Genomic DNA, 27,496 nt, shown 5'->3' with positions numbered 1-27,496 from the left:
GATTGGAGGTTGATTCTGCAAGGTTGCTTTTGATTTTGTTTTTGTGGTGGGTTGTTTTTTTTTTTTTTTTTGGTGTCCCCCCCCCAGTGAAGGAAAAGATGTACAAGTACTAATGGTAGAAAATACGGTGTGGATTTTTCCCCCCGCTACGTTCACGAAGCTCTCTTAAAAAATTGGATTAGATTCTTGTACTGCTCTTACAGTAGCTCTGTGCTGCTTTTGATGGAATTGTACCAATTTACAGCAGCTGAGAATCTGACTCATACTCTTATTCTTTATCCCATGAGTCTATTAAAGCGGTAAACGTGCTTTTAGAATAGTTTGCTAATGCCGGAGATCATTGTGTTGCCACAGGCGCTTTTCAAATAGCAGAGTTCATTATTCTTTCTTTTGCTAAGATAGAGGCCTACCTGCTCTCCTCCATCAAACTTTGCTCTTTAAAAAAATGTATTGCATTTTTATTAGCTCTGTAATGCATTTCTGCAGCACGCTGCACAAATGAGCTAGGGGAGAGCAAATTGTGAGATATTCCATCAAATGTCTCTGAATGAAGCTATTGATTTTTTGGGGTTTTTTTTTCAGTATTATGATTTTGCCCCTAACTTTTTAATAGGGAGCAACAAGTTATCCCCTCTCTCATTCTGTTTCTTGGTAATTTCTACATAGACTTGCTGGAAGATAGTCCTTGTCTCCAAAATATTCTTCATGGATTCTTTAATACTTTCTGCAAGGTGGCTGTCAAAGCACATGTCCAAGAACAATTACTCTTATGCAGCTGACCCTGCTGATTTGAGTAGGTACGCAGGTGAAGTGTCTCCAGATAAGAGATGTAAGGACTGGTCTCTGAGTGTTCTTGGCAGCAAAAGAAGTTATGCTGAGATGCCAAAAGTTTTGGGTAATAGAAATTAAAGAAAGAAGCATGGCGGCTGTAATTTGGTAATAATCAAAGTAGTATTAAAAAAATAGGGATTTTTATATAATTGTAATTTCAAATTTTTAGTAGAAAAGTCTGCACGTCAAAGCTTAAGGAAAGAACTCTAAGGTTACTAGGAGAGTTGCAAGGTTACTGCTCATAGTGACACACAGCCACTATCCTTAATTTTCTAGACACAGTAAGTATTGCCAAACACATTAAGTGGTACGATGAGGTGCTGAAAGAGCAATGAAATGTTTATTCTCAACAGTTCAATCATAAATGTAAATCTCATTGCATTATATATATTGTGGTCATTCATTAGGGACTTGCTGTCATCTTCCGCTTCTCTTCTTTTCTTCTCGGCTTTGTGAGACAGGGTCAGCCCTACTTGTCAGGAGAGTGGCTTAGCTCTTCCCTCCCTTGGGAAGACAGTGTGCTAAGTTCAACCTCTTCCAGCTGCCAAAGACAAATCTTTATTTAAAAAAAAAAATATTTCAGATCTCAGGTGTTAGAGAAGAGTTGTGGTTCTCTTAATTCCCTTTATTACTAAATACGTGAATATGCCTCACTTTGACTGTGCCATTATAAAGATCTACTATGAAAACTACTGTAGTTTTGCATTGTGTGCAATGGATTCTGCCCTCTAATATGTGATACATTTTACTAGACTGATTTTGCTCTGAAATATTCATTGCTAATAAATGTACTGAGGAACTGCTGTTAAAAAAAACCACGCCACAAATTTCAGCTCTGTTTAACGTTCTTTCCTTTTGCCCTAATGTACGCTGAGGATATTATTTTTATGTAAGGAGAGAAATGGAAGTTTTCTTGGGTTAGTAATTGAGATTCAGAATGCTTTTTTTTAGGTCCATGTTCCTAGCAGTAGACAGAACCATTTTTCTTGCATGCATTCACAAGGAACTGCTTCTAAAAGAATGTTTTTATTGCATTTCTGTAAGACAAAGCCTGGTTTGAAAACACAGGGGTGATAGATACATAATAAACATTAATGAAGAGGTTTTACAAATTTTACTATTTATCAGTTATGGAACTCCTGATAAGTTGAAATGAATCTCTGCTTACTATGTGATTGTGAAGTGATGGGGCTAAGTTTCAGACAGACCTTTCAGAGACTGAGGTTAAGTAGGCAATTTTATTTAAACATCACTGACAGCGGAAAGAGTACATTGGACTTGCTGTAAATTTTACGTAGTTGTTATCCATTCTGACTTCTTTAGTTTACAGCTCTGCTTCCATGGTGGACAATGAACTTTGATCTCTGCATTCGTGCCCAGTTGTGGTGGTGGTTGCGTTGTGATCCGTTTCTTTGTATTGATGCATTTGAACTTACTTCTAAAAGCGTGAGATGCATATGGCAATGTGCAGTAATTGCTTCCTTAAATCAATGTCTTATTTTGCAATAGTATGTGGTCAGAAATGTTGCTTTAGAATGTGTTTTGGTCGCTATGAGGAACTCTTCAATGCTTGTGCTGTTCACTTTTCCCCACGCTTGCTATTTAAGCAAATCTTTTTTTTGCCAGCCTGATGGCAAAAGTGGTCATTTATTCAAAAGCTGTTCCCTGAAAGTTGTCTAAACCAGTCCTAGCAGAAGGGACAGGAGCCAGACTTTCTCTCCCAGATGATCACCTGTGAGCTTCACAATCATATAGGATCTTATAGTATTTGCACACCACTTGTGTTCGTGGTGGTAGAACTTCACCAGGAGAAGGAGGAGGTGCCTTACTTCTGGTCTTGGCTAGGTCACTGTCCGAGACAGGCTCGCTTTAGAATGTTGTGAAGCTAAGGAGACTCTTTGAACCCCGAATCAACTCATTTTATGCAAGGCTTGAAGTCACCTGTTTTGGACCTGTTTAAGAGAAGCCACCAATCACCCGTAGTTCAAACAACAGCTGGAGAACCTGCCTCCTGGATTGGTTTTTATCGTCACAAAAGGAGAGTAGCAGGATTTCAGGTATATCTTTCTCAGCCGTGTTTTGTTGTCTAGTTAATTTTGGCTTCCATTGGAAAATAAGCAGCTTTGTCCATGTGCTGTGCTGTCATGGTTGCAGTCATTTTTTAATATCTATGTGTCTAGAAGATAGCAATAAATTTTCCTGTGGTTTGGACTGCTAATTGTTCCTTTACAAAAGCATTTGAGATGTTGTTCTCTTTAATTCTGTTGTGTTCATCTTAATGAAAGGTGTTTTTTTTTCTTAAGAATCATTTGAAAGGGTTTTTTTTTTATTTTTATTTTTATTTTCCTCTTATCATGATGATCTGGTACATGGTTCTTCCACTACTCTCCCTTCATGCGGGTTCTTCCCATGGGAGGAAGGAATGTTCTGTTATTATTTGCTATCATTCAGAATGGTATGGATTTTTTTTCCCTAAAACTGTGTCACAATTGTCCCCATTTCTTTAGCTTATTCTTAGGACTGGAGTTGAAATTTGAATTTTAAATCCATTCTTTCAGCTGAGTTAGTCCAAGCTGTCACTTCAACAATCCTCTGCAGATACAGAAAGAAATGAGGTGAATGCAATCCTGCAGATTTGATTGCAAACACAAAAGTAAACTGCAGGATAATTCTGCCAACTAAGGACAAACAGTGTGTTTTTGTTAACAGCTGCTGCTACTTGATTTGAGTAGAAGATCACCCACTGTGTACTAGGAATTCATGAACTACTTCCTTTTATGAAAAGAGCTATTAGGTAGCAGAACTGAATAAATGATTGAATATGGTAATATATGATTTAATTTATACAACATACATAAAGCGGCACGCATTGGTTTTGAGTTACCGCTTAAGCCCTAAAATGTAAGGATTTAACACAATCGTTATTACCACATATATTTCCTACTACATTTAGCATTTATAGAAGATTAAAGTAACTGAATATAGGGAATGGCCAGAGTGTGCTTCACTGGCACTGGTTATTGAGAGCGCTAAAAGAGGTCTGGGGCGACAGTTTTTAGAAGCGCAAAGACGCTGCTACTTTCAACCCAAGTGAAAGAGCCACCAAAATGGAAGTTCAGACTGCAGAAGATTATTTCATAAAAAAAGCAAGTGTAGGTCTATAAAGTGTCGAGCTTCAGCAGTGAACAAATATACAGTGCTGGAACGCTACCATCTTTCTTAATTTATGTTGGAATACGCTTTGCATAGCACATGAATTTTAATACAGATGAAGCTGCCAACATGCAAGTCCTGGATCACTATTAATATATAGGGTAAGTGATCTGTATAGTAACTAACCTTCAAGCAGTACTTAAGAGCAATATATATATGCTTAAGGAAAAAATCCTAGCTGTTTCAGACATATATCAGATGTAAATCAGAAGCAAGGCAGAGAGATTAATTCTCTTTCATTTATCTTTTAACTTCCTGAGAGTTTTAAGGTAGCTCAGACTAATTTCTATCTTTTTTTGATTTTTTTTTTTTTTTTTTAAATGTGATGGAATGTGATTCTGAGAAGACACTTTTAACCTCAGTGTTTATGTTCAATTAAAGTGACATCAGAACTCACTGGAAATGCTGCTGTGCTCAATTATGCAGATTATAGATTTTCACAAAGGTTTTCTGATTCCAAGCTGGGAAAACTTTAAAGTTTGCATATAGAACATGTCTCTTACTAAGGACACGAAAACATGTATTTTAGCATGTGGCAGTGTGAATACAGGTATCTTTTTTTGCTATGAATGTCTCGATCATTTTTTATATTGGCAATAAAAACTTTACAGTGAAGTTATCTTCTCCCAAGCAGGAAAGTATGTTACTAAAAAGTCACCACTTTGAGATTTTAATTGAATTTGATAAATCTTTTGATTTTATCTTATCTCTGAGAGTGTGCATTACTTGAGACCTTCTGGACGGGAGCTTCATGTTCATGGCACCGTGCTGTGCATATTGGCAGCAACGTCCACAGAATCCACAAATAATAATTGTAACTAAAACCTAGTCACAAAATCACATGTGATCCAGTCTTTTGCCAGCATTAAATTCTTTCTTGCAGCATATTTCCTGATAATTATATTGTGGAATATTACATTGGCTTATCCCATATGCTAATTAATTGCTTTGGCTTGCTTATGAATTTTAAGAAAACTTCTGAAAGCTGGTTTTTAATCTACTGTAGTCACCACCCCCGTACTGTGCAGGGGTTATTCAGTGAAAATTCAAAATGGGTGATTACAGTAGCAGAGCTCCAATTATTTTGATAGACACATACAGTCAAAATTGTGAGCTATATAAATAAAATGTGTAATGGAAAGAAGGAAGAGATCCACAGAATTTTATCTTTGGAAAATCCATCATTTAGTTTAAAAAACAGCTTTCTTACTTTCTCCTTAATGTTTTCAGAAATCTTTTCCATGTGTTGTTGTTTTTGAAAATGACACTATTGCCTTTAATTTCCATTCAAAGGTTGGAAGGTTAAAACAATAATTCGTAATAAGAATTCTTCTGAAAATTAACTTGCTTGGACTAAAGGATCTGAATTCAACATTAATAACTTAATCATAGGTCTAAAGGAAGGCATGACATTGAAATACTGTTTTATTTCTACTTACAATGGTTAATGAGGTTTTTTCAGTTGACTTCAGAAAACAGTTTGCTTTGTAGCCCATCTTGTGACATAACGCAGGCATAAAAATGGTCATTATAAGTGACAATGTTGTGTGTCCTGTGAATTACAAAAATAGTCTTATTTATCTTGTCAGCTAACTTGAGAACAAAGATCAGTATGTATGTTATATGACACGAGGCAGTAAAAGCTACCTGGAAACAGTGTGTATATATATAAAATAAGGTGTCATTCTGTTGCAAAGCATCGTTGTAACTATCCATAATACTGTGTATGGCTTTGACAGTGTTATGTGCTGTGTATCGGGCCCTGCAAGGGAGGCAGATCTGAGAGCACCTAGTCAGTGGGTTTATTATTGTAGAATTGGTTTCCCAGCATGAAGATACTAATTTTTTGTCTAGTAAAGTTATAGACTCCTACAACTCACTTCTGACAAATTACACAGCCTAAAAATTGTTCATACTTGGGAAGATTTACTTTTTCCTAATACATGAGTACCGAAATGTTGTTGCAATTTGTTACTCAACAATCTAAGTTCTATATTGTGCGGCAAAACAACTCCATTTGTACTAAAGCTTTTCTTGTTCAGATGTCTGTCCACTGAATTCTTCCCTTCCTTCTCATGTCTTACCTGTGCATGATCACTCTTCATAAATTTATTTCATGACACTTTTGCTTTTGAGTTTTATGCCTTACTAATGTTTTTGTGGGTGTTTCACTCACATATTCCTTGATCATAGATGTTTCAAAACAATACAAACGACCGATGTTGTTGTGGTTTTTTGTTTGTTTTTTTTTTTTTAAAGAGTTCCTTCAAAATAGTTGTCCCAGGTAGCAGCAAGTGTGTTTTCCTCATGGATTTAAACACTTAACATCACAAATGACAAACTGAATGCCCGGCATCTGTTTCTTCATGATTAAGTCAATGACACCATGAAGATAAGTGTTCTGCAAGAAACTTTTCCCACATTGTATTTAATATGTGACACCAAATGTGATTTCAAATACTTTTCAGTTAAAATGTGCTTGCAGTGGTACAAGGTGATGCTATTGCACTTAGTAGTACATTGAGGAGAGCATAAGAAAATAATTGAGAAATAGTTTGAGAAACTGTTCTGCATAGGGACTGCACCCCAGGTTTTATGAGGATTCGAGTTTTTTAATAGTCATGTTATTGTGAGTTCAGTAATACAGGAATATTGAATTTAATTGACTTTTTTTAAAAAAAATTAAATAATGACTTGCACATATCACAGTTATTCCTGCAACATGTCTCAGGAGGAAGGACCCCAAAGTTCTTCACAGTGCACTGGCTAATTCTCTCTGGGGTAAGAAAGACTACAGCAAGTAGAAAGGGTTTTTAAGCAAGTGGTGCATTTTGAAATAGAAGTTATGAGAAATGAAAGTACAGCTTACAAAGAAATTTTGAACGTGACAGCTCTTTGGGCAAGTAAGCTTTGTGGTAGGGATTTTTAGTGTATTATGGTCAATTTTTGCCACTTTTTTTCCCAATGAAAAATTGAGTGTCAGGGTTTATACAACTTGTAACTGTGAGGAATTAAATTGACAGGAATTTACAGTTCTGGGGTTATCAACATATCAAGACTGCTGATTATTGCACTAAACATCTTCCATCCTCAACTGAAGCTGCAAATGACAGAGGAGCCTTTACATTTCTTAAATTTTATTTAAGCCAAACTAGAAGCAGGAAAGTGCTGTGATTTGAGCCAGCAGGGAACGTATTTGGGATTTAAATACAAATGTAGGAGAAGAATAAATCTGATGAGTGAGTAATATTAGAAAGTCTTTCCTTGTGTTTATATTGAACAAATATATCAAAGTGCTGTTTAAAGAAGACTGATTTAAACAGCAGCAGTGGGTAGATGACTGTAAGCTTGTTAAGTCTGAGACTTTTCAATTTATTTGAACTACCACTGTTACTCAAGGAGGCTAATTACAACACATAGCTTAATGGCCAAAACCATAGATCTGCATGTTTAATGTCCTGAAGTGTCAGATATTTATGCATTTAAGATTAATATTTCTGTTAAGTTATCTTGAAAAATTAATGAAAACCTGTGTTATCCATCGTGGTGGATGTAAAGATTTAAAATCCATTCATCACTTATAATCTAATAAAAAAGCATTTTCAATCAAGTCCTTGCTCTTCAAAATGAGATCCTGTCTCTTTGAATTTGCAGGCCTTATAATCCTCACCAGAAGGTGGTAACAGTCCAGGCTGAAAGACAGGAGGAAGGCTTTGGGCTGGTGCTGCAGCTCACCAACAGTGAGGACCACGGGTAGAGGTCCTGAATTCCAGTCAAACCTTGGAGTCTTGTACTTTCTCCCAGTGAAATGCCTTTGAGGAGCCTTCTAGTAGGAAACCCAGTACACCTTCATGTGGACTCTGCTCCTTATTGGAGTTAGGATTTGCTCCCAGCGTTTTGCAGCTCCCAAAGCTGTAGACAACACTTTCGGACCTTTCTCTTGACGCTGTAACACCAGAGCTGCTTGGCAGTGACAGCCAGAGCCCTTGAGCTGCCGTTCAGCTGCAGGGTGGGCTGCCCAGCCTGCGGGTGCGAGGCTGTAGTCTTTATGCCTGGGGCAAAGGCAGGTGCCAGATGTGATGGTTCTTGATTCCTGTCCGATTTAAATGGGTGAATTTACCTAGTTTGGATCTTTCTTTATTGTGGACAATAGAGTGTTAAGATTTTCTTTCTGCTAAGTGAGACCTTATTTACCTGAGTTCAGTTAAAAGCTGTCTCTCTGACTCCTCTTTTGGATATCAGCTATTGTATGGTTCCAAGCTAATTACCTGAATCAGTCCTGTTCTTCTCCGTATCCCCTAAATGAATATTACTTGAGCTATTAAAGGGATGCAGTCATCTTAGGGCAGGATGTGGCTATATTATGTTAATATTGTTTACTACTTCACATTATTACTTGGTGAAGTACACAGATAAAAACCATCAAAAAAATACAAGTTTAAATAGGCTGGGGATGGTGGGAGAAGATTCAACATTAAAAGAAATAATGAAGGTATAACAAAATTAGACTGGCTAGGCTGGGAAAGGAAGGGGAACGTTCATTCTTATAAAGAAAAAAAAGGTACAATAAAATTACATTGATTTTGTGTCTGATCCCACATAATCCTTTTTAGAAAAAAAAAAAAGGTGCTTCTGTGTAAAAAAAACACATTTACTAAATGGAAATGTATTAATTTAAAATATCTTTAGGGGGTTGAGAGTTTGTTTGCCCAATATGCCTTTCCCTCAGTCCTGGCAGGATAGATTTGAATATTATGTATGTGAATACATGGGCGTCGTTAGTGCAATCTCATTAATTGGGAGGAAGATCTCCAGGAACCCCTGTTCCAGTCCAGTGAGTTACTGAGCAGCCCGGGGCAATTCGCTCAGCTTCAGCGCTGTGTTCCTGGTGCTCAGCTGCCAGCAGCATCTCCGGGAATAAAAATATGGGGCTGGCTTAATGTGCTCCTGTGGAATTTCAGTGCTTAAAATGTATAGGTATGTGGTATTAGTGCATAGCTCTGTAGCTAAAGAAATAACAAGGAATGTGGTCATAAATATGCTGCTGGATTAATCTAGTGGGGAGTACGGTGTCTGCTTCCCAGGGCAAAAGAGCCTTCTGTCAGTAGATCCAGCTGTGCCTTTTGTTTGTACGTCGATGGGAACTTGCAAAATTAGCAAAAAAACAATTCCTTAATAAATTGTTGCAAATTATCCTTTGTGAGAAAATGAGATTTGATTAATCTTTTGTGTGATTAGCTTCCATGCTGGATTAGCAAACGTGAAGATAAGCTGTCAAGTGGTACCGGTTGAGCAGAGGAGTAGCTGTGTCCGATGTGAGCCCACGGGGATGCGGAGCCGTCAGATCGGTGTCTTGCAGGCTGCTGGAGGCGCTGGGGGAAGGAGAGGCTCTTGGGTGCGCAGCCGGCTGCTGGTGTGATCTTGCAGGGCCACGAAGAATGCGGCTGCTGTGCGCTCGTCTTGTTGCATGGGACTGATGCTTCTGGTGGAGGTAGACAGTGCCTGCAACTGAGGAGGTTATTCAGCAATTTGGGGTTGCTAAAGAACTGAAAATTCTAAGTGGCGTCTGCAAGGCTTAGCAATCTTTGTACTTAAACCCAAATGAAACAACAAAAAACCACAGGCAGATTATCAAATTGATTTTTTTTTCTTCCGCTTTTCTTATTTTTCTTTTTACTTCTGTTCAAATAAGCTTAATTTTGAGGTGATATTTGGCACACAAAGGGCTTACTTTCAGTTTGTTAATTTAGTTATATGGGAATGTGCACTATACTATGATTTTATAGCGTTTACAACCTCAGATAGCACTCCATGTGGGCAATTCCTAGTGCGTTAGACAGATGTTCATTGGGGTTTTTTGGGTTTTGATGTTGTTCTTCAAGAAAACTTTCAGATACTTGGAAAGTGCTTCTAAATGAATGGATTATGCTTTTGCAATGCTGTTCAAAAGAAACACTCTTCTGGTTTTTAAATTAGTTTCGAGGCTGTTTACTGGAAACTTTGACTTGTGTGTGTGGTCTCTGAAAAGGTGTTGATTGGAGCAAGCTTCTTCATTTGCTGAAGTAAATCAAATGTATTTCTTGATTCAAATATAACTTACGAAACCGAAACTGCATCTTTTAAATGAAATAAATGAGATCAAATATAATTCAAGCATTTTGCATCAGACTTGTTTTACATTGACTGCAGCAGCAACTACTTTTGTAGCCTGCCCCAGTGGTTTTTTTTGCCCTTGCACGGATTTGATACAGGTCTAAAATACTGGGGTTTAATGTCCTTGCTATAGAAAGCTGTAATGATGTGGGTAGGAGTTTTTTCGTAATATCAAGACTCAGTAGGAAATTTTTTTTTTTAAAAGGATTTCACATAGTGCCTGCTTTTTAGTCCCTTTTAAACAGGGTTTTGTTGGGTGTGTTATTTATCTGATCTGCAGAGCAGAAGAAGGGAGCCTTGCTACTTAGAGATGAGCTGTTGTATTTTCAGAAGCTGCAGATGATGCAGGCAAAGGAAGGCAGGCTCATTTGGCTTCAAAGTGGTCCAGTTACTTTTGATAAGAAAAACACAAGTTTCTTTGATAAGAAAAACAGAAGTTAGAGCCCTCAGAATGAAACTAAAATAATGTATCTGTTCAAAGGCTGCTTTTCAAGCTTTCAATTCATAACCTGCCTTTTTAGAGTTAGGCTAAGAAGTGAAAGGACTGTGTTTTTTAATATTAATTAGATACCTAGTAATAAAACTGATGTTGGTTCCCTGTTACTCAGAGTGAGTTTTGCGGAGATTTGAGAAACTGGAAGTTAACTCTCCTAAGTCAAGCAAAGTCTCAGTGCCTTTCACAGGGCACAGTAGTAAAGGAGGAAAAGCTTTTATAGGAGTGTTTCAGCTGACAGTAGTGTGGTCTAATAAACAAAACAAAAAATTCACTGAAGTTTCCGTTCAGTAGTACAGCACAGGGTGCTTTTACTAAAGCAAAACAACTTTCTGTTAAGTTCTTGTCTTTTGAAGCTATGCAACTACTTTGGTTTAGAACGTTTAAGACTGAAATAATTCTAGTTCTGTACTTAAAATATTGAGAGTTTTACTGGCTTTAAAAAATAAATTCCAAGGGTTCCTGTGTGTCATTGCCTTAGTTCTCTGAAGTTCAGAATTCTTGTTTACTCGTTACTGCATATTGCTACTGTAAATGATTACTTATAAGAACCTATACAGAAATGATTTTGTGCCAAGATTAACCACGAGTAATATGAACTTTGTCTTTGTTTTCAGTCCCGAGGAGCTTCCTGTCCACGATGCAGCGATAGAAAAGGTAAGTCCAGTGTCTTCCAGTTTTTTGAGTAGGAAGTAAAAGTTCACAGATTTACAACTTTTTTTAATATAAATCATTGTGAAATGAGGAGATGAAGCATTTTAGTGATTTGCATTCCCAGAGAAACATGTTCTAAGTCCCATAAGGACCGTGGTCCTTGAGGCCATGTTAGCTTGCCCACAGATCCCCTGGGGCCCATGCAATCTTACATTTACTGGTTGCAGTGAGACATGAGTTTTCCTCACCCATTATATGACCTAGTAAAGGAAACAGAGCTACTTAAGAGATCACACCCAGCTCTGCCCTGGAAGAGCGAAAGCTATTGTCTCTGTGTCACGAGCTGTCATCCGCTGTGCTGGGTGGATGGATTGTCCAAGTGGGGTGCTGGCTTTGATGCTGAGGTGTACGTTGCCGTCCCCTGAGGAGCATAGCATGCTTTTCTAGTTTGGTAAATGGTGACATATATCCTGGCTGCCACTGAAACACGGTGACCTCCCTTGTAATGTTCCGTTGACGAGTGAGCTGTATTCTGGACATGCAAGACCTGTCAGCAGCTGGTGCAGGCCCTAGTCCAAAAGTCCTGCTGCTGCTGGATGGTACTGGGGGAGAAATTTGGGAACTGATGTTCTGGGAACGTGGAAAGCTTTTGTTAAAATCGTCGGGAACTGAATTTCTACTTGTCTGGGCCTAGATACTATTGGTATTTCCCCTTGGTCTGTCAGACCTGTTGTTATCTCCAAGACCAGATCAGGTCCTTCTTGTTTGTCCATATTGAACTTCTGTATGATCAGAAAACTCACGATAAAATATTTAGAGCTGTAAGTTTAAAGTTAGCCCCCTTGGCTGCACAAATCAGTAGAGTGCATGGAAGAGGGATGCAACGATTTGTTCTAAGCAGCTCAGCTCCCTGAGTGTTAAGAGCAGCGGTGTTTCTAAAAATGAATTATTTTGAGCTTAGGTATTGGGCTAGTAGGAGCTTCTCACAAAAGAAGGGAACTGCTGCGTCCTTTTTGTTTTGCATTGGTTCACATGTGTTTCTGCGTACACAGCCTGAAATAGTTGCATTTTCCTGCGATGTTCCATTACGTTTAATAACAGAGTGAGTGTATGTATAACTTCTTTCCCATCAGAAGGACCCATCAGGGTGGTGGGTCTATGAGCATAAGCATTAGACAGCTTGCAGTTATTGTGGTATATGTGTTTTGAAGCTCTGATTCACTGTGGCTTTGTAGTTAGCTTTAAATTATTGGGGGAAAATAGAGTCTCAGTTCTCTGTCACATATTGTATTCGTGCTATCTCAGACAAAATGTCAGCATAGAAACTGTATTTATTGAATCACTGTTAAATTGCAAATCTAGTGTCTTTTTATAATCATACAGTAATGCTCTTGTGTTAGGCTCCTGGTTATACTCCTGATGATATCCTGACCTCTGCTGGTTTGAGGTTTATCTGTCTTCTGTCAGTGGTGGTTGAATCTTTACAATTTTCAAGATACCATTCATAGCATAATTAATGTCTCATGTTAATGTCGGCTAGCACTGAAAGCTTTCTGTGCAATATCTTTTGAAGTCACTTATGTGGCAGAACTATTTCTGCTTTCCTTTTGCCTTGCTTGTGAATGTAAAAAAAGAATATTCCCAAGTCATGTTTTCATTTAGTTTGCAGCTTACATAAAGGGTTGTGTATCCTTGTGAATTTTGCATCTCTCTTCTTTGTATACATTCTAGTGTAAAGCTTAAGCTGGGGTTTCTGTGTGTGTATTTACGTGTGTGTACTTACGTGCGTAATACTTACAGAACAGGCATTATTACTGTGAATGCAGAGTAATTTTGATGCTTCATTACCATGCTGGGCATTTGGTGGCTTAAATGCATCAAATCATTGTCCTACATTGTGAACTACTTAACCTTCGGATGAATCGTACAGCACATTGAGATAAAACTAGGGGAGGAAAGATCATCTAGAAGAGAAAAGCGGGCAGAGAACTGACCTCAGGAAATCTGGAGTCTGTCTCTGACTCTGTTTTTGAAGTGCTATGAAATGTTTTGTAAGTCATTTTCAGTTTGGTTTTGTCCTTGGTTTACTTGATTATAAATTCTCCAGGGAACTGTTCAGTGAGTTCTGGTTTTGTCTGAGGCTTCTGCTAAAGCATTACTTTAAGCCTCAGCTCTAGCACACTTGCTCTCCAGGAAGGTAGAGTGCTGCAGAAAAGATGGATGCCTGCCAACTTAACTTCATGCTTTTTTGCTTCGGTAGTGTATTATTTACTGACACAAGAGTAAGAAAACTTCTCTGCTTCAGTTATGGATTCTGTTATTCCCAACGGCAAAAATGCTTCAAAGTGTAAAATGTACTCAGAAGACAGATAAATGGATTTTTTTTTTTTTAGTGACAACTACATGGAACTTGCCTGAAAGAGCAGCAGCAGCATCCGTCTACGCTGCAATGAGCTGCGTCAGATCTATCCATGTTTTCAGTGTTTCACCTGTTAGACGTGAAAGTGAACATAATTCAGACCGGGAACAAATAGCTAAAAGTTTTCAACAACTGAACACAGAAATAATTGCTATTTTGACTACTGTAGCATCACTTGAGAACTGGGATAAATTGACACAGAAGACATGAAAGCTTTAACAAACATACAATTGAAGTGAGCTTCTGGCTCAGAAGACCAAAAATCTTGAAAGTAGATCAAACATACAAACAAAAAGACTGTGGGAGCAGATAGGTTTTTATTTTTCTTACCAATTATCTGAACAACCTGTTGAGGGCAGACACCTTTCCTGACTTGACAGCAATGTTATTTCTGCAATCTAAATTCTGCCTAGAGAACATCTGCTTTAGAGATGTTAAAAATGCCTATTTCTTAAAGGGGTTGCAAGTGTAGAGGACAATCAGAAGCAGAAACTTGGGAAGCAGTAGTTTTTCTACAGCTTCCCTCTAACCTAACTCCTAAGAAAGTGTTTTAAATAATTAAAAATAATAATAATAAAAAAGGCAAGTGGTTGAGGTGTTATGAATACAGCGTGGAACCTGAACAAGAATGTGGGTGGTTGATTACAACATGAATAGTTGAATAAGTTAAGGTTGAGAGAGTAGAGGCACTTCTTCCCCCATAAATTTCTTATACTTATGTCAGGCTTACATCAGTTGGATTCAAATAAAAATAACTTAAAAAACCCAAACCAGCTTATTTCGAGGACACTTCATGGACTGAATCATGGTTGAGGTGGACCTAAACAGTCATGAAGTCGTAATTCTGCAAGCACAAGGCTTTGGGCTCCTGGATTAAAGAAGTCTTTCCCATTTTGTTGCACTGATAGGCAAGAAAGAATGCACAAATTCTGATGAGTAAAAGCTAGAAGTAAAATTAAAATTCTCTTGAGACAATAAGTAATAATTTTCTTTCATATTTTCCCCCCAACATTTCAGATGCAGTTAATGAAAGTATTAATAAAGTTTTCAGTATCCTGCAGAGCTTTGAAATTAAACTCTTACATTGTTATCGGATTGCATGACTAACCATATGAAACAGAATATCCTTCCTGTCTTTATTAAGCCCTGGATTTGAAGTTGAAGGTAGATGGGCTGTTCTTTACAAAAAAACCTAAATATTTGTTTATATTCATCTTTGAAGAGAAAGCAGTAGCTGCCCACATATGTTTTTGTGCTTTAGCTTTTCCAGTGTTGATCCTCAGCTCCAAAGCATTATGAAAGAGTTGAAATAGTGTCGTTAAAAAAATTTAAAAAATTTTTAAAAGTACAGTTAACTATTAACTTTTTAGTATAATCAGAGACATCTTGCCTACTTTACAGCATGTAAAACTGGGCTGTAAAAATATGGACTACAAATCTTCTTATCATTGGAGCCAACAAAATACAGATTTTTTGGCTATGAAGAACCAAAGTGTCTTGAAATTCCAGGGACTAAAATAGATAATGCCAAGTGCTTGTTTGATTCCGAAATTCAGGAAGTTGATGGCAATTGTAGCAAGGTTTTCATAGGCAGAATGGCAATCTTTAAGGTAGTAGGGTTGTCCTGTGCTTTTAAAGCCATATATAATATAAATAATGCGTGGAATTCACATATTTATGATGTTACATGTTATACTACTTGATACAACTATTTACTTTGAGAAGACAGGGTTTGTTTTGTTTCAAATTCTCATTTTATCACCTTGTTACTGAAATATTCTTGCCAGTAATATAAGTTAAGCAAGTAGATCTTACCTTCAGAAGAAATCCTTGATGTTAAGATAGAGAGCCATCTATGTAAAAATGTACCAAGCCAAAGGTGAGAATTATAGCAAGGCTTTCAATATCCAGAATTAGAACTTATTTCCCCTTCTGCTACTGCACTGCTGCTCTTGCACACCGTTGTTTTTGTTCATGTACTTTGTGCCTTTTTAACTTTCATAGAACCATAGAAAGGTTTGGGTTGGAAGGGACCTTGAAGATCAGCTGGTTCCAACCCCCCTGCCATGGGCAGGGACACCTCCCACCAGCCCCGGTTGCTCAAAGCCCCATCCAACCCGGCCTTGAACACTTCCAAAGATGAGACAAGCACAACTTCTCTGGGCAACCTGTTCCAGTGCCTCAGCCCCCTCATAGTGAAGAATTTCTTCCTTGTATTTAATCTAAATCTACCCTCTTTCAGTTTAGAGCCATCACCCCTTGTCCTATCACTACATGCCCTTGTAAAAAGTCCCTCTCCAGCTTTCTTGTAGGCCCCCTTCAGGCACTGGAAAGCTGCTATAAGGTCTCCCCAGGGTCTCCTCTTCCCCAGGCTGAACAACCCCAGCTCTCTCAGCCTTTCCTCACAGCAGAGGTGCTTCATCCCTCCGATCATTTCTGTGGCCTCCTCTGGCCCCGCTCCAACAGGTCCATGTCCTTCCCGTGCTGAGGACCCCAGAGCTGGATGCAGGGCTCCAGGTGGGGTCTCACCAGAGCAGAGCAGAGGGGCAGGATCCCCTCCCTCGCCCTGCTGGCCACGCTGCTGGGGATGCAGCCCAGGGTGCGGTTGGCTTTCTGGGCCGTGAGAGCACATTGCTGGCTCATGTTGAGCTTCTCATCAACGGACACCCCCAAGTCCTTCTCCACGGGGCTGCTCTCAATCTGTTCTCCACCCAGCCTGTGTTTGTGCTTGGGATTGCCCTGACGCACATGCAGGACCTTGCTCAACTAACTTTTAAAAAGCTTGCAGCAGAAATTATTTGCCTGAAAATTTATTGAGTATAAAATCCAAATTAAAGTCTTTTGTACTTGCCAAAAATGTGTAGAGAAGAAACTTTTATAACTCTCGTACTTAAACTCCTCTTACAAGATAGATTTCTTTACATAGTGCTGAAAATAAAGGTTTCTGCTCATTTTTTGGTTGACTGTTTTTTTGGATGTTTTAAGTGAACTGATGTTACTCTGTTGCTGTTCTTAGATGACTGGATAAAAAGTTGATGATGCTGTGTTGAACTTTTTCTCAATATTTGTAGAAATACATAAATAACTTTAAATGTATTAAACTTGAAAAGATTAAAAAAAGTCTTAATTTCTTTTCAGCAAAAGCACCTTGAAATTGAAAGAACTACAAAATGGCTTAAGATGCTGAAAAGCTGGGAAAAATACAAGAATAGTGAAAAGGTAAAGTTTATACACGCTTTTTTTCATCAGCTATCACTTCTGAATGAATGTATAACCTTAAATTAGGCTGTTTCTGTTTGAGATCTGAAAAAAAAATCACACTGAAAGAAAAAGGCTTTTCATTCTTCCAAAATGCAATAATACATAATAGTAATACCCAATAATAATAATAATAGTCCAACAAAACCGGTGGTCAAACGCAAGGAGTTTCTAAGGGCAGTATTGCATAGGCTCTCTAGCATATTCATGGTAATAATTGTGTGCTGTATTGCATTGTGCTTGCACTGTGGGATGGGAACTAGGATCAGGCAGCATACTGTGTTCACGTCTGCAAAATAATCTGTGGAGCGGGTGAAGCATCAGACCTGCTTGTCTTGTCTTGCAGAGAGCGAGAAGTTGTATTTGATTTACGCTTTGAGAATGCGAAGGAGGAAAAAAAGAAAAATCTTTATAAACTTGAAAAGAGGGGACACCTTTAAATGGGTGTAGCTGAATTCTTCAGGAATCATAAATCCCCTTTTAAGGGTTATGAATTTTAACTTTACTTTTTTTTATTCCTTTGTATGCTGGGTGTTGTAATGATTAATATTTAAATTTGAAGTTACTCTTCTGAGTTACTGGTGGCGTCTTATTAAGATCCATGAGTTTTCTTATTATTAATCTTCTCTTCTGCAGTTCCCATTTTTTTCTCTCTCTTTTTTTTTTTTTTCTTTTTTGCAGCCCAGGTTTACTGAAGGGCCCAGGGTAGCGTACAGTCATGGGTCGGTGAAAACCGCCTTGAATAACTCTCCAAGGAAACTGATTAGTCATAACATGGGGCATATAGTTTGATGTTTAAATTATCATGCTTGCCAGCACAGATATCTCAGGATGTCCCAAGATACCTGGTTGCTTTGGTAAAAGGAGAGTTGCACTGAGTAAGCTAGAAGGTAAAAAGAATACGAAGCCATTCAGTGCCCTGTCCCCCTTGGGCTAAGTCTGTTCTTTCTGTGAATAATATGCAACACAGCATTCATAATCTTCAAGAGAAGTGATTTTTTTTTTTTGATGGTATGAATGGGATCTACTTTTGAATAGAATACTTTATACCTTGATAGGCTTTTTTAATTTTGGATTCGGTATGGAAGAACTGAAATATGCTGGCAGCTACTTGACAGTGCCCAGCAGTGCTACAGCATTTCTTGACTTAAAAAAAAAAAAAAAGTAAAATTATTTTTTATGTGAAGCTGCAGGTGAGGAAGGTGAATTAAGGAAGTGAATTGCCCATTAATAATCTTTAAATTGCTTTTGGGATTTTTAGTTACAGACTTATTTTTATCCAACTCAGAGAACAAATAATGGTCTGGGGGTAATGACAGAAAGTGGGTTATGTTAGGTATGCCATGAAGTGCTAAGTGCTTTTACTTGCTTTAAAAGCCAGGTAGGGATTTTCATGTGAATAGTTTATTTGCTGGAATTGTAGTGTTGGTCATCTTAACATTATGGAAGAATTTCGGCTGGGAAAAAAACTTGCTGGAGAGGCTATATTCCCAACACTGCGTTCGGGGGAGGTTTTCATAACTGTTCCTGTGGCTGTTTGGTGGATAATGCAGAGAATATGAGATTCCCAAATTCAAATTCCCTCTTCTCCTCAATAGGGCTTAAAACTTGCAGTTTCTATTGGGGATTCTGTTGGTATTTTCTGATGCTGCTGATCCACCTGTGTTTAGCTGAGGACTAGGGGACAACTGTTAGGCATCCCAGGTTACTGCCTGGATGACTGGCCTGCAGCGTTAGCTTACTCCCTTGATAGCCTTTTGTTTTAGTAAATTATTCTGTGCAAAGTGGAAAACTTTAAAGGGAGAGATTGAGACCAAAATACATGTTAGCCTGATGAGCAGGGAACTGAGATACTACAATTCAAGTGGAGGGAGAAGTTTACTCGGCATGTCCCCTACTCATCATGTCTGCTTACTACCTTTGGTTTTGAGACTAGTAGCTATGTCTTGCACTTTGCTTTTGTTAAAAACACAATGCCAGTGGCTGTTTTTCAGGGTATAACTAAGACGCTAGCAAATTCGTTTCCTTAAAATATTAAGTGAATGCATGAAAAAGTAATAATTTGTTTTTCTTATAATCCTACTTTCTGTCCTGTCATCTTCTCTGGAAGGAGAAGCTAGAGGTCATAACACTTGTGGCTTTGTTTTACTGTGGTGATTAGGTGATTTGAAGATCAGGTATGTTCCCAAGTCAAAGGGATGATCAGGAAAACTGTGTAACAGCTACTTTGTTTGCAAAGAGAATGTTAAATATGACCTTTCAGGTAACACAATAGCTACGTGTTGTCTAAGCAGGAGCGGTCTTCCTCTTCAGCCATCGGTGACGTTAGTCCATGATACACTGACTTAACTGAATAATCCTCTATTCACCAAGCACACAGAAGGTATAGCAGATCAGCTGAGCAGAAAGAGTTTCAGTTCATGTAACAAATTATAGGCTGAACTATAAATAGTGACAGGAATAATTCAATGTGTTCGTAAAGGGGATGAACTTTGCTTGAGGCTAGGAAAAATTTTCAGTGATTGTTGAACTCTGGTGGAGCACATGAGACTGTAAAAACAAGGGCGTTTTCCTTACTCTTTCTTGCACCTTATGCGGTAAGTGAACCAGAACATACAGAATAAAGAATCAGCCTCCTCCTCCTGCCCAGCATGCAGTGGAAAGTCAGACATTATTTGTCACTGCTCTTTATGGAAAGCCTGGTGATGTTCTCAGGTTTATACAAAACTCACAAATAAAGACTGTTTTTATCTGAAGGTGTGTTGGAAGAGTGCACCAGCTTCCCATGCTTGCCTTCTTGAAGCACGGAAGCAATAGTTGCAAGAACAATTCCTGACTCTTGCTTTCTGTCTTCACTTGATTGGATAAAGGGGTTAACACTAGAGGAACAAATTGCTGAAGAAAATGAACAGCCTGTATCTTAAAAGACTCACTTCGCCTGACATCCCCATGGTTTCTGTGCAGTCAGACTGCTCCCGAAATCAGCATTGTTTAGAAACAGCACTGGAGGGAACATTGCAGCAACGACAACAGTAATAACATTGTAGGGTTATGGGTTGTAATTGTAGCGATGGCTTGGTTTTGGAAAATGGCATACTTGAGATGCTTGCGTTCTTAAAAAGAGAGCAAGGGAGAGTCAGAGAAGGTGATGGTCCCAGGGATAGAGCGGGTATGTACAAAGTACAGGACTTCAGACAGCCCGTTTGTAATGAGCCTTCATAATATACAGCTGAGAGAGTTTTGGCTTGAAGAAATCTGTTCATACTGTACACAGACTGAAAATGAATCCATATATTTGATTACATTATCCAAAACTGTCATATGCTTAATTGCAAAATACAGTTTTCATTTAATACTCTTGCAGAGTTGCCTATAGGCTGCTGCCTTATTTTTTTCTGTCATAACTTCACAAGGAGAATTAATGAAAAAACATTAACGCACTGATGTGTGTGCGTGCACGTGAGATGCTTCTATTTACATCTTCCCCTGATATTTATTGCAGAAGAATATCTCAAGAGAGAGACGGGGACTCTGGGAACTTCACACTGTTATCCCATTATGTGCTTAAACCTAATTAAAAAAAAAAAAGCCGGGGGCGGGGGGGGATGGAGGCAGCAATGTGTGACCATGAGGAACTGGAAAGAGATGGAAGAGTTGTCACATTAAGACCAGAAATGTGCCAGTCTCTACCATATTTGAGTAATAACTTAGAAGTAATGAAGGATGACATAGCAAAAAGAACGCATGTAAAACTCCATAACTGTATATAAAACTCCTTGATTCCTATATGATTATTTAGGCATCTTTTCAGTGGAGTCATCATGATTCTTGCAGACGCCAGTCTTTGATGTGTGTAACTGCCCTTGTGTCTTTGCGTGATTGATATTTATCAAAACAAAGCTTTCATCTCCCCATCAGTCATTTCGTATGCAGCAAGTGTTGTAGAGCAGCAAAGTTTGTGTTTCAGTGTGGTCTTCCTCTACCTTATGCTTTTATTTCCTATTTGTATTCTACTGCTTAATAATCCAGGGTACAATCAATCACCACAGATAGTAAATCCTTCCTGGCTTAGTATGATCATAACTTTCAGGAAAGATTAAATAAAACTGTTATATGTTATATTCCCATTTGAGTATTTCCACCAAAGTATTTCTGTCTGTCACTGTCTACCTTCATCTGTCTGACTGAAGTTGCCTAAATTGAGAGGGAAAGGAAGAAGAGAAACAATCAGGGTAGCTGGCTATTTGTTCTGGCATTCACACGGAATATAATAATCAAGTCTCCACTTAGTTTGGAGTCTGAAGACAGGGCATTAATGAAGAATCCTCTTTGCATTCCTGAGATTTTTTTGAATGAGATTGAGCAACTCTTGTATTTGCACTTTTTCTTTCTTTTATGGAACCCACACAAGTTGAAGAACCTCTAAAGGCAGCAGCCTTTATAAATATACTTTCTTTTCATTATAAATATACTTTCTTGTGAGACTTCAGATTTTTAATTCCTATGCTTCTCATCACTGATTCTTTCTGAGGTGGCAGAGTCCCTCTGCTGCTTGTGCATCTCTTCCTGACATAACTGAGAAAGTTTTATGTTCAAGAAAAGCAGTTTTGTCTCTTGTAGCAGCGAGAATGCCAGTTCCCACTCTTCAGACTAGTGCTGTGTGGCAGTGGCCTCGTTTCTTGTCCAGGAACTAGTTGCGTTTATGAGCTGGAGAGATTGGGGCAGGGGAAGGAAGGGGAGGTTGTGTGTTTCCCAGGTTTTTTGCGTGGAGGCCACATTGAATGTTGGATGTTACGGACTTTATTATTTGTTATGATAGCTAATTTGGAATATTCCAAATTTGGGAGGTTTTTTTTCTTCTTGCTTTGTAAGCTTTTTAATTCATTCTGTATAGTCTCTTGTTTTACAATGGGAAGGTTCAATTTACAGGTCCAATTTCTTTTTGCATGAGAAGTTCCTTTTGAGTTACCAGGTAGGAGGGCCTCATCTAGTGTCCGCTTGTCCTATCTCCTTCAGGATCAAAAATATTAGTAATAATTGCAAGAGTTTATGACAGCTATCCTTGCCTGAATATCAGCTTAGATGTGATACAGAACTTGAACCTCTATTTTTATTTAAGTTGCGTTTATATAATTATATCTACCGAGGATAACTTTCTTTTTTCTATGTGCTATGCTGATGGAAACATCCCAGATGCCATAACACCATTCTTTGAATGATGCACGTTTTCATACCACAATTATCTGAACTCTGAGTTTATATACTTCTATTTTGTTTTGAGCTATTATCTTAAGAGAACTGTAATTTAAAAGAATTTGTTGAAGATTGACTCATTATTTCATTTCCTCAGAAGCAGAAGAAAAAGTAAAGTTGCTGAATTTTCTACTTTTTATTTTAATTATTAATTCAGAGAGAACAGAAGAGTAGATTAGGGTTCTGCAAGTATATAGACCTAACCCAGTGTTTCTCAACATATTTTCAACCTTGTATTACATAAGGAAATAAAAGACAGCAGAGGGCAGTAGTATGGTACTTATGGTAAAGATATTCAGTTAGCTAACAACCAGTTTGCTCATTTATATTTTCTTTAACTGTTTGGTGACTGAATGATTATCAGAAATGAGTTTGCTGTGAAGTATGTGTGGGTTCCCCCCTGCCCCCCCGAGATGCATTGCAACCCTGTCATTTCCACAAAATCGCAGAATCACACAGGATCACAGGATGGTTGAGGTTGGAAGGGACCTCTGGAGGTCATCTCGTCCACCCCCCTGCTCAAGCAGGGCCACACAGAGCCAGTTGCGCTGGACCATGTCCAGACAGCTTTTGAGTTATCTCCAAGGACGGAGACTCCACAACCTCCCTGGGCAACCTGTGCCAGTGCTCGGTCCCCCTCACAGTGACAAAGTGTTTCCTGATGTTCAGAGGGACCCTCCCATGTTTCAGTTTGTGCCCATCGCCTCTGGTCCTGTCACTGGGCACCACTTGAAAGAGCCTGGCTCCGTCCTCTTTGTACCCTCCCTTCAGGTAGTTATGTCCATTCATAAGATCCCCCTGAGCCTTCTCCAGGCTGAACAGTCCCAGCTCTCTCAGCCTTACAGCAGAGGTGGTCAAGTCCCTTCATCTCTGTAGCCCGCTGGACTCTCTCCAGTATGTCCATGTCTCTCTCGTACTGAGGAGCCCAGAACTGGACACAGTACTCCAGATGTGGCCTTACCACTGATGAGCAGAGGGGAAGGATCACCTCCCTCAACCTGCTGGCAATACTTTTGTCTAACACAGCCCAGGATACCATTAGTCGTCTTTGTTTCAAGGGCATGGTGCTGGCTCTTGTTCAAATTGGTGTCTGTCGAGACCCCCAGGTCCTTTTCTGCCAAGCTGCTTTCCAGCTGGGCGGCCCCAGCATGTACTGGTGCCTGGGGTGGTTCCTCCCGAGGTGCAGGACTTCGCACCTCTCCTTGTTGAACTCCATGAAGTTCCCATTAGCCCATTTCTCCAGCTTGTCAAGGTTCCTCTGGGTGGCAACACGACCTTCTGGCATATCAGCCACTCCTCGCGGTTTTCCATTGCATATAAAATGATTCACACTTGTTTCCACATTATCGTTTGTGTAATGGGAGCCTGTGCCATGAAAGGTTCTGGTTTGGAGTTACATTTCTCTCTTGTATACCGGGCAGACAGTGAAAGTCTTTAGTCTCGGCTTCTGCTGAGTCTGTAGGCAGGATCTTGTAACGACTTGGGATGACTGGGAGGTTTTTTTTCTCTGCCTAAGTAAAAGAATAGTTGGAACAGCAGAGCCAGCTGGATACAGATCTAAAATGGTTTGCAAGAAGCTCCGAATGTTGTTTCGGTTTATTCTGTCAGGTAGTGCAATAATTCTGATCTTAGCTACTGAAAACATTTGCTTTTCTTCTGTTTTTTTGGGGTTTTTTTGTTTGTTTGTTTGTTTGTTTTTCTTTTTGGCATAACTGTAGCGGACTGATGAAACTGCTGGTCTCTCTCTCCTTTCCACTCTTTTTAAAGTTATATTTGGCAAATCATTTTTCAAACTTTTCTTTTAAAAGAGCTTCCACACTTCTCTATCTCAGTTTTTACTTATTACTTCAAGGGCTTTTCTAGTGGTTGGCTGTTTCAGTCTGGGAACTGCAGAAGATGGGGAAAACTGTAAAAGCAATAGACTCCTCTGAAACTGGTTGTTCTTCAGTTTTATCTCCTGAAAAAAACCAAAACAACCCCACACTTTGGATGGTTTGAATTTGTTTTAATTCTATTTTTATAAGAAACTATTATTACAAAGGCTTATTTCTGGCCTTTCATGTCCACCTGACCTTCTCCCAAAATATTAATTTAGAACAACAGTAGTCTTGAGAACTTATTCTTCAACCAATTCTCTTCATTAATAACCTTATGGTTGCTGGAGACATTTGAAAATGAGTTACAAAATTAAAATTGACTGGCAAAAATGTTTGTTATCAAGGTACACTGTTACTGTACCATGGGTCTGAGGAATACAGCTACATGTCACTGGGAACATAGAATCATAGAATTGTAAAGGCTGACATATAACGTTGCTCTTTTTTTTTTTTTTTTTCTTTTTTTTTTTTCTTTCAAGTGCCCAGAAAAGATTTTGCAAATTTGGCTCATTCTGCTTTCCAGTAGACAGGCTAATCTCTTCTCAGGATGACTCCACTACAGTTGGCGTTGCTTGGCTTTCAAAAGGCTGAATTATCCTCTCTCTTGCAAGCAGTTATCCTTGTGTCTGGCTTGACACACACTGAAATTCTCTGTGTGAGCTGAAGTCTGGATATACATCTGTAGAGAAGGGTGCTTTGTAGCACTGTACATTGCTCTTTATCCTTCCAGAAGAAACTGTACTGACATAACTGTGCTCACACTAGAAGTGTTGCTGCTTTAGCATTCTTAATAATATTAAAGCAGCAGAGTTTTCTTTAAAAAGCACAACATTTTCTTTGTGGACAGCCTCCAGGATTGCTGTTGCATCTTATACAAGTTTAAAATTTTGATTTGAAATGGGTACAGGAAAAAAAGTCATAACCTTACTTGTGTAAGAGTTAACACACTCTAAAATCCAGAGATGAATCCTTGCTGGCATTAAAGACACCTTCAAAGATCTGATATAGCCCAAACAGCAGGAGGTTTGCAAATACACTGCAATGAGGGGTTCGTTAATCTTCCAAAACTGGAGACGTGACATATGTGAAAAAGAAAAAAGGAGCCTGTCTTTGAGGAGGACATTTCTGTTAAAATATTTCTTATGTTACAAACATAACTTTTATAAATGTTTCAAGGAAGTGATAGCTTTGTCACTTGAAATTTTTAAGGTCTAACTTTCATTGTAGGTTAAATGCAAAGAATAAATTGTTCGGGGAGGGGTTGTGTGTGTTTTGTTCTCTTTTCAATCTAATTGTATCCCTGTGCCACCATTAAAATAATGGTAAAAAGAGAACTTCAGAAAGGTTTGTTTTCTTTGTTAGAGTGCTCCGTTTTTCCTTTTCTTAGACACGTCTCCTGAAAGATGATAATATTTTTTGTGTGTTTTCAGCATTACTAGGATTCAGTTGCTCTGAGGCTTTGCTTATCTTGAGTCTCTCCTGGCTGCGTAAAACCAAGACTTTGGACAGCTAGTCCATCTTTCTCTGTTTAGAGGCTCTTCGTGCTCCTAAATGCTGCAGCATAAAGAGATACAAATCAGAAGAGAACTGAGGAAGACGGTTGTCAGTGCTCCTGATTTTTTCAAATAAGCCCAGTAAGAACCAAACCAGTGAATAAGAGTGCAAGAGCAGTGACAAGTCAGAGGCAAGACTGATAAATAGTTTATATAACGACTCTAGTTACGCACAGGTACCGAGTTATCCCCTCCTGACCCATTTCTAATACAAGCTTTATGTGTCAGAACAGAATGTGTCAGGAATGGGGAATTTACTTTTCTATTTCACAGCTAAGGATTGCATGCAGTGTTGGTAGGTTGTTCTGTATTCTTAGAAACCGTAGCTAGAATATCTTTTATATGTTGGGTTTGGGCAAATGTTTTAATATGCATTTAGGTAACTGATTATTGGTTTAGAAATATGATTGGAAATCTGTTAGCTTTAGAAATGGCATATCCTGGAGTGGTTTTTTGTGATCTCATGTTTGGTATGTGTACATACATTTCAGACCACTTGCAGTTCTACAAGAATTCAAAAATCAGTCATGCCTTTTTTTTTTTTTTTTTTTTTTTTACTGGTAATCTTTAAAGCTTTGTGATACTACTGATTGCCTTTCAACATTCCCATTTATAGTTTGTAATTATAGGGAGTTATTTGTGGCTTGTCCTGAAATATTGTGTTGAGAAGAATCTGATTTTTTTGGGGTCTAAATTACAAAATTTGGAGTAGTCTTTCCAATATTTGTAGAATACGTGCTGCTCAGCAGAGGTGATACAATTTTGATAGGCCTTCCTGCATGCTAAAGTCCTGGCTTATAAGCATTGCCTGCACAGAGTGATGTTTTGGCCTGTGTGTCCATTTTGTTCCTTGTGCCTCTGCTGAGTCCGTCCACAGAGGTCCTGGATGGCGTCGCTGGACACTTTCAGTCCCTCAAAAGACACCAGAACACTTTGTCCCCAGCAGGTCATCCCTATGCTAGGACAATTGATATAATTGCATTTTTCTCTTTAGCATGTTGTGTGTCCCTGTTCCTTTTGTTCAGAACACTGTAGATTGTACTGCATTTATGTTTTCTTTTCTTTTTACAGTTTCATAGGCGAATTTATAAAGGAATCCCACTGCAGTTCAGAGGGCAAGTCTGGTCTTTACTACTTGATGTCCCTAAAATGAAAGAAGAAATGAAAGACTTTTATAATGTGAGTTTGTAGAATTTCCACTTAACATTAATTTAAAAATTTTGGATACTAAGACTACAGGCTTTATTAAACTTCTGTTGTTATGCAGTGTTTATTTAAAAAAAAAAAAGGACTGGAAATTGCATTGAACTCTACTGCTTGTTTTAGCTAGGAAAAAGGCTTTGTATTGAAAAGCACTTTTCCAGCTTATTTTTTGGCACTGTAATTCATGTAATTAATTTGATCTTCTTTCCATTTCTTTTCCCATCCTCCAATACTTGCAAAAGCCCTTCTAAAAGCAAAGCAAAACATAATAAGAATAAAATCGTGTCCCAGTAAGAAGATGTAAACCTCTGAAACTACAGCCCTTTGAGAAATGTCTGTTAAGGAAGCACCTTGTTAGCTGAGTATCAGTAAGAAGAGTTCCAGTATTCCAGAGGGGATGGAGATATTGGTGCCTTAATCTTGTAAAAGCCAGAACAAGCTGGCTATCTTTATGCCGTCTCATCTCCAAGTGAAGCTTAGATATCCCTTACAAAGCACTGTCTGGTTACGTGATTGTATTCTCAGAGGTGCACCTGATGACAGGATGTTAACCCCACAAAATTCTACAGGCATAAATTGACCACTTAGG

At 38.6% G+C, this 27,496-nt stretch overlaps 1 protein-coding gene across 5 annotated transcripts in view; it reads left to right on the top strand.

Moving 5' to 3' along the window:
* The window catches only part of USP6NL (USP6 N-terminal like), a 130,973-nt gene that overhangs the window by 69,867 nt on the left and 33,610 nt on the right, over nt 1-27,496 (top strand). For all 5 annotated transcript variants that reach the window (XM_087767352.1, XM_087767353.1, XM_087767356.1 and 2 more), the window contains 3 exons: nt 11,308-11,347; nt 16,902-16,982; nt 26,776-26,883. In XM_087767352.1, coding sequence (XP_087623478.1) covers nt 11,308-11,347; nt 16,902-16,982; nt 26,776-26,883 — 229 coding nt within the window. The remainder of the gene's footprint in view (nt 1-11,307; nt 11,348-16,901; nt 16,983-26,775; nt 26,884-27,496) is intronic.

Source organism: Nipponia nippon, unplaced genomic scaffold (assembly GCF_047370975.1).
Source record: "Nipponia nippon isolate SJK-2023a ecotype South Korea unplaced genomic scaffold, ASM4737097v1 scaffold_3, whole genome shotgun sequence".
Taxonomy (NCBI): domain Eukaryota; kingdom Metazoa; phylum Chordata; class Aves; order Pelecaniformes; family Threskiornithidae; genus Nipponia; species Nipponia nippon.
The sequence above is the reverse complement of the archived record's forward strand: the minus strand, read 5'-3'. Positions and strand labels throughout refer to the sequence as shown.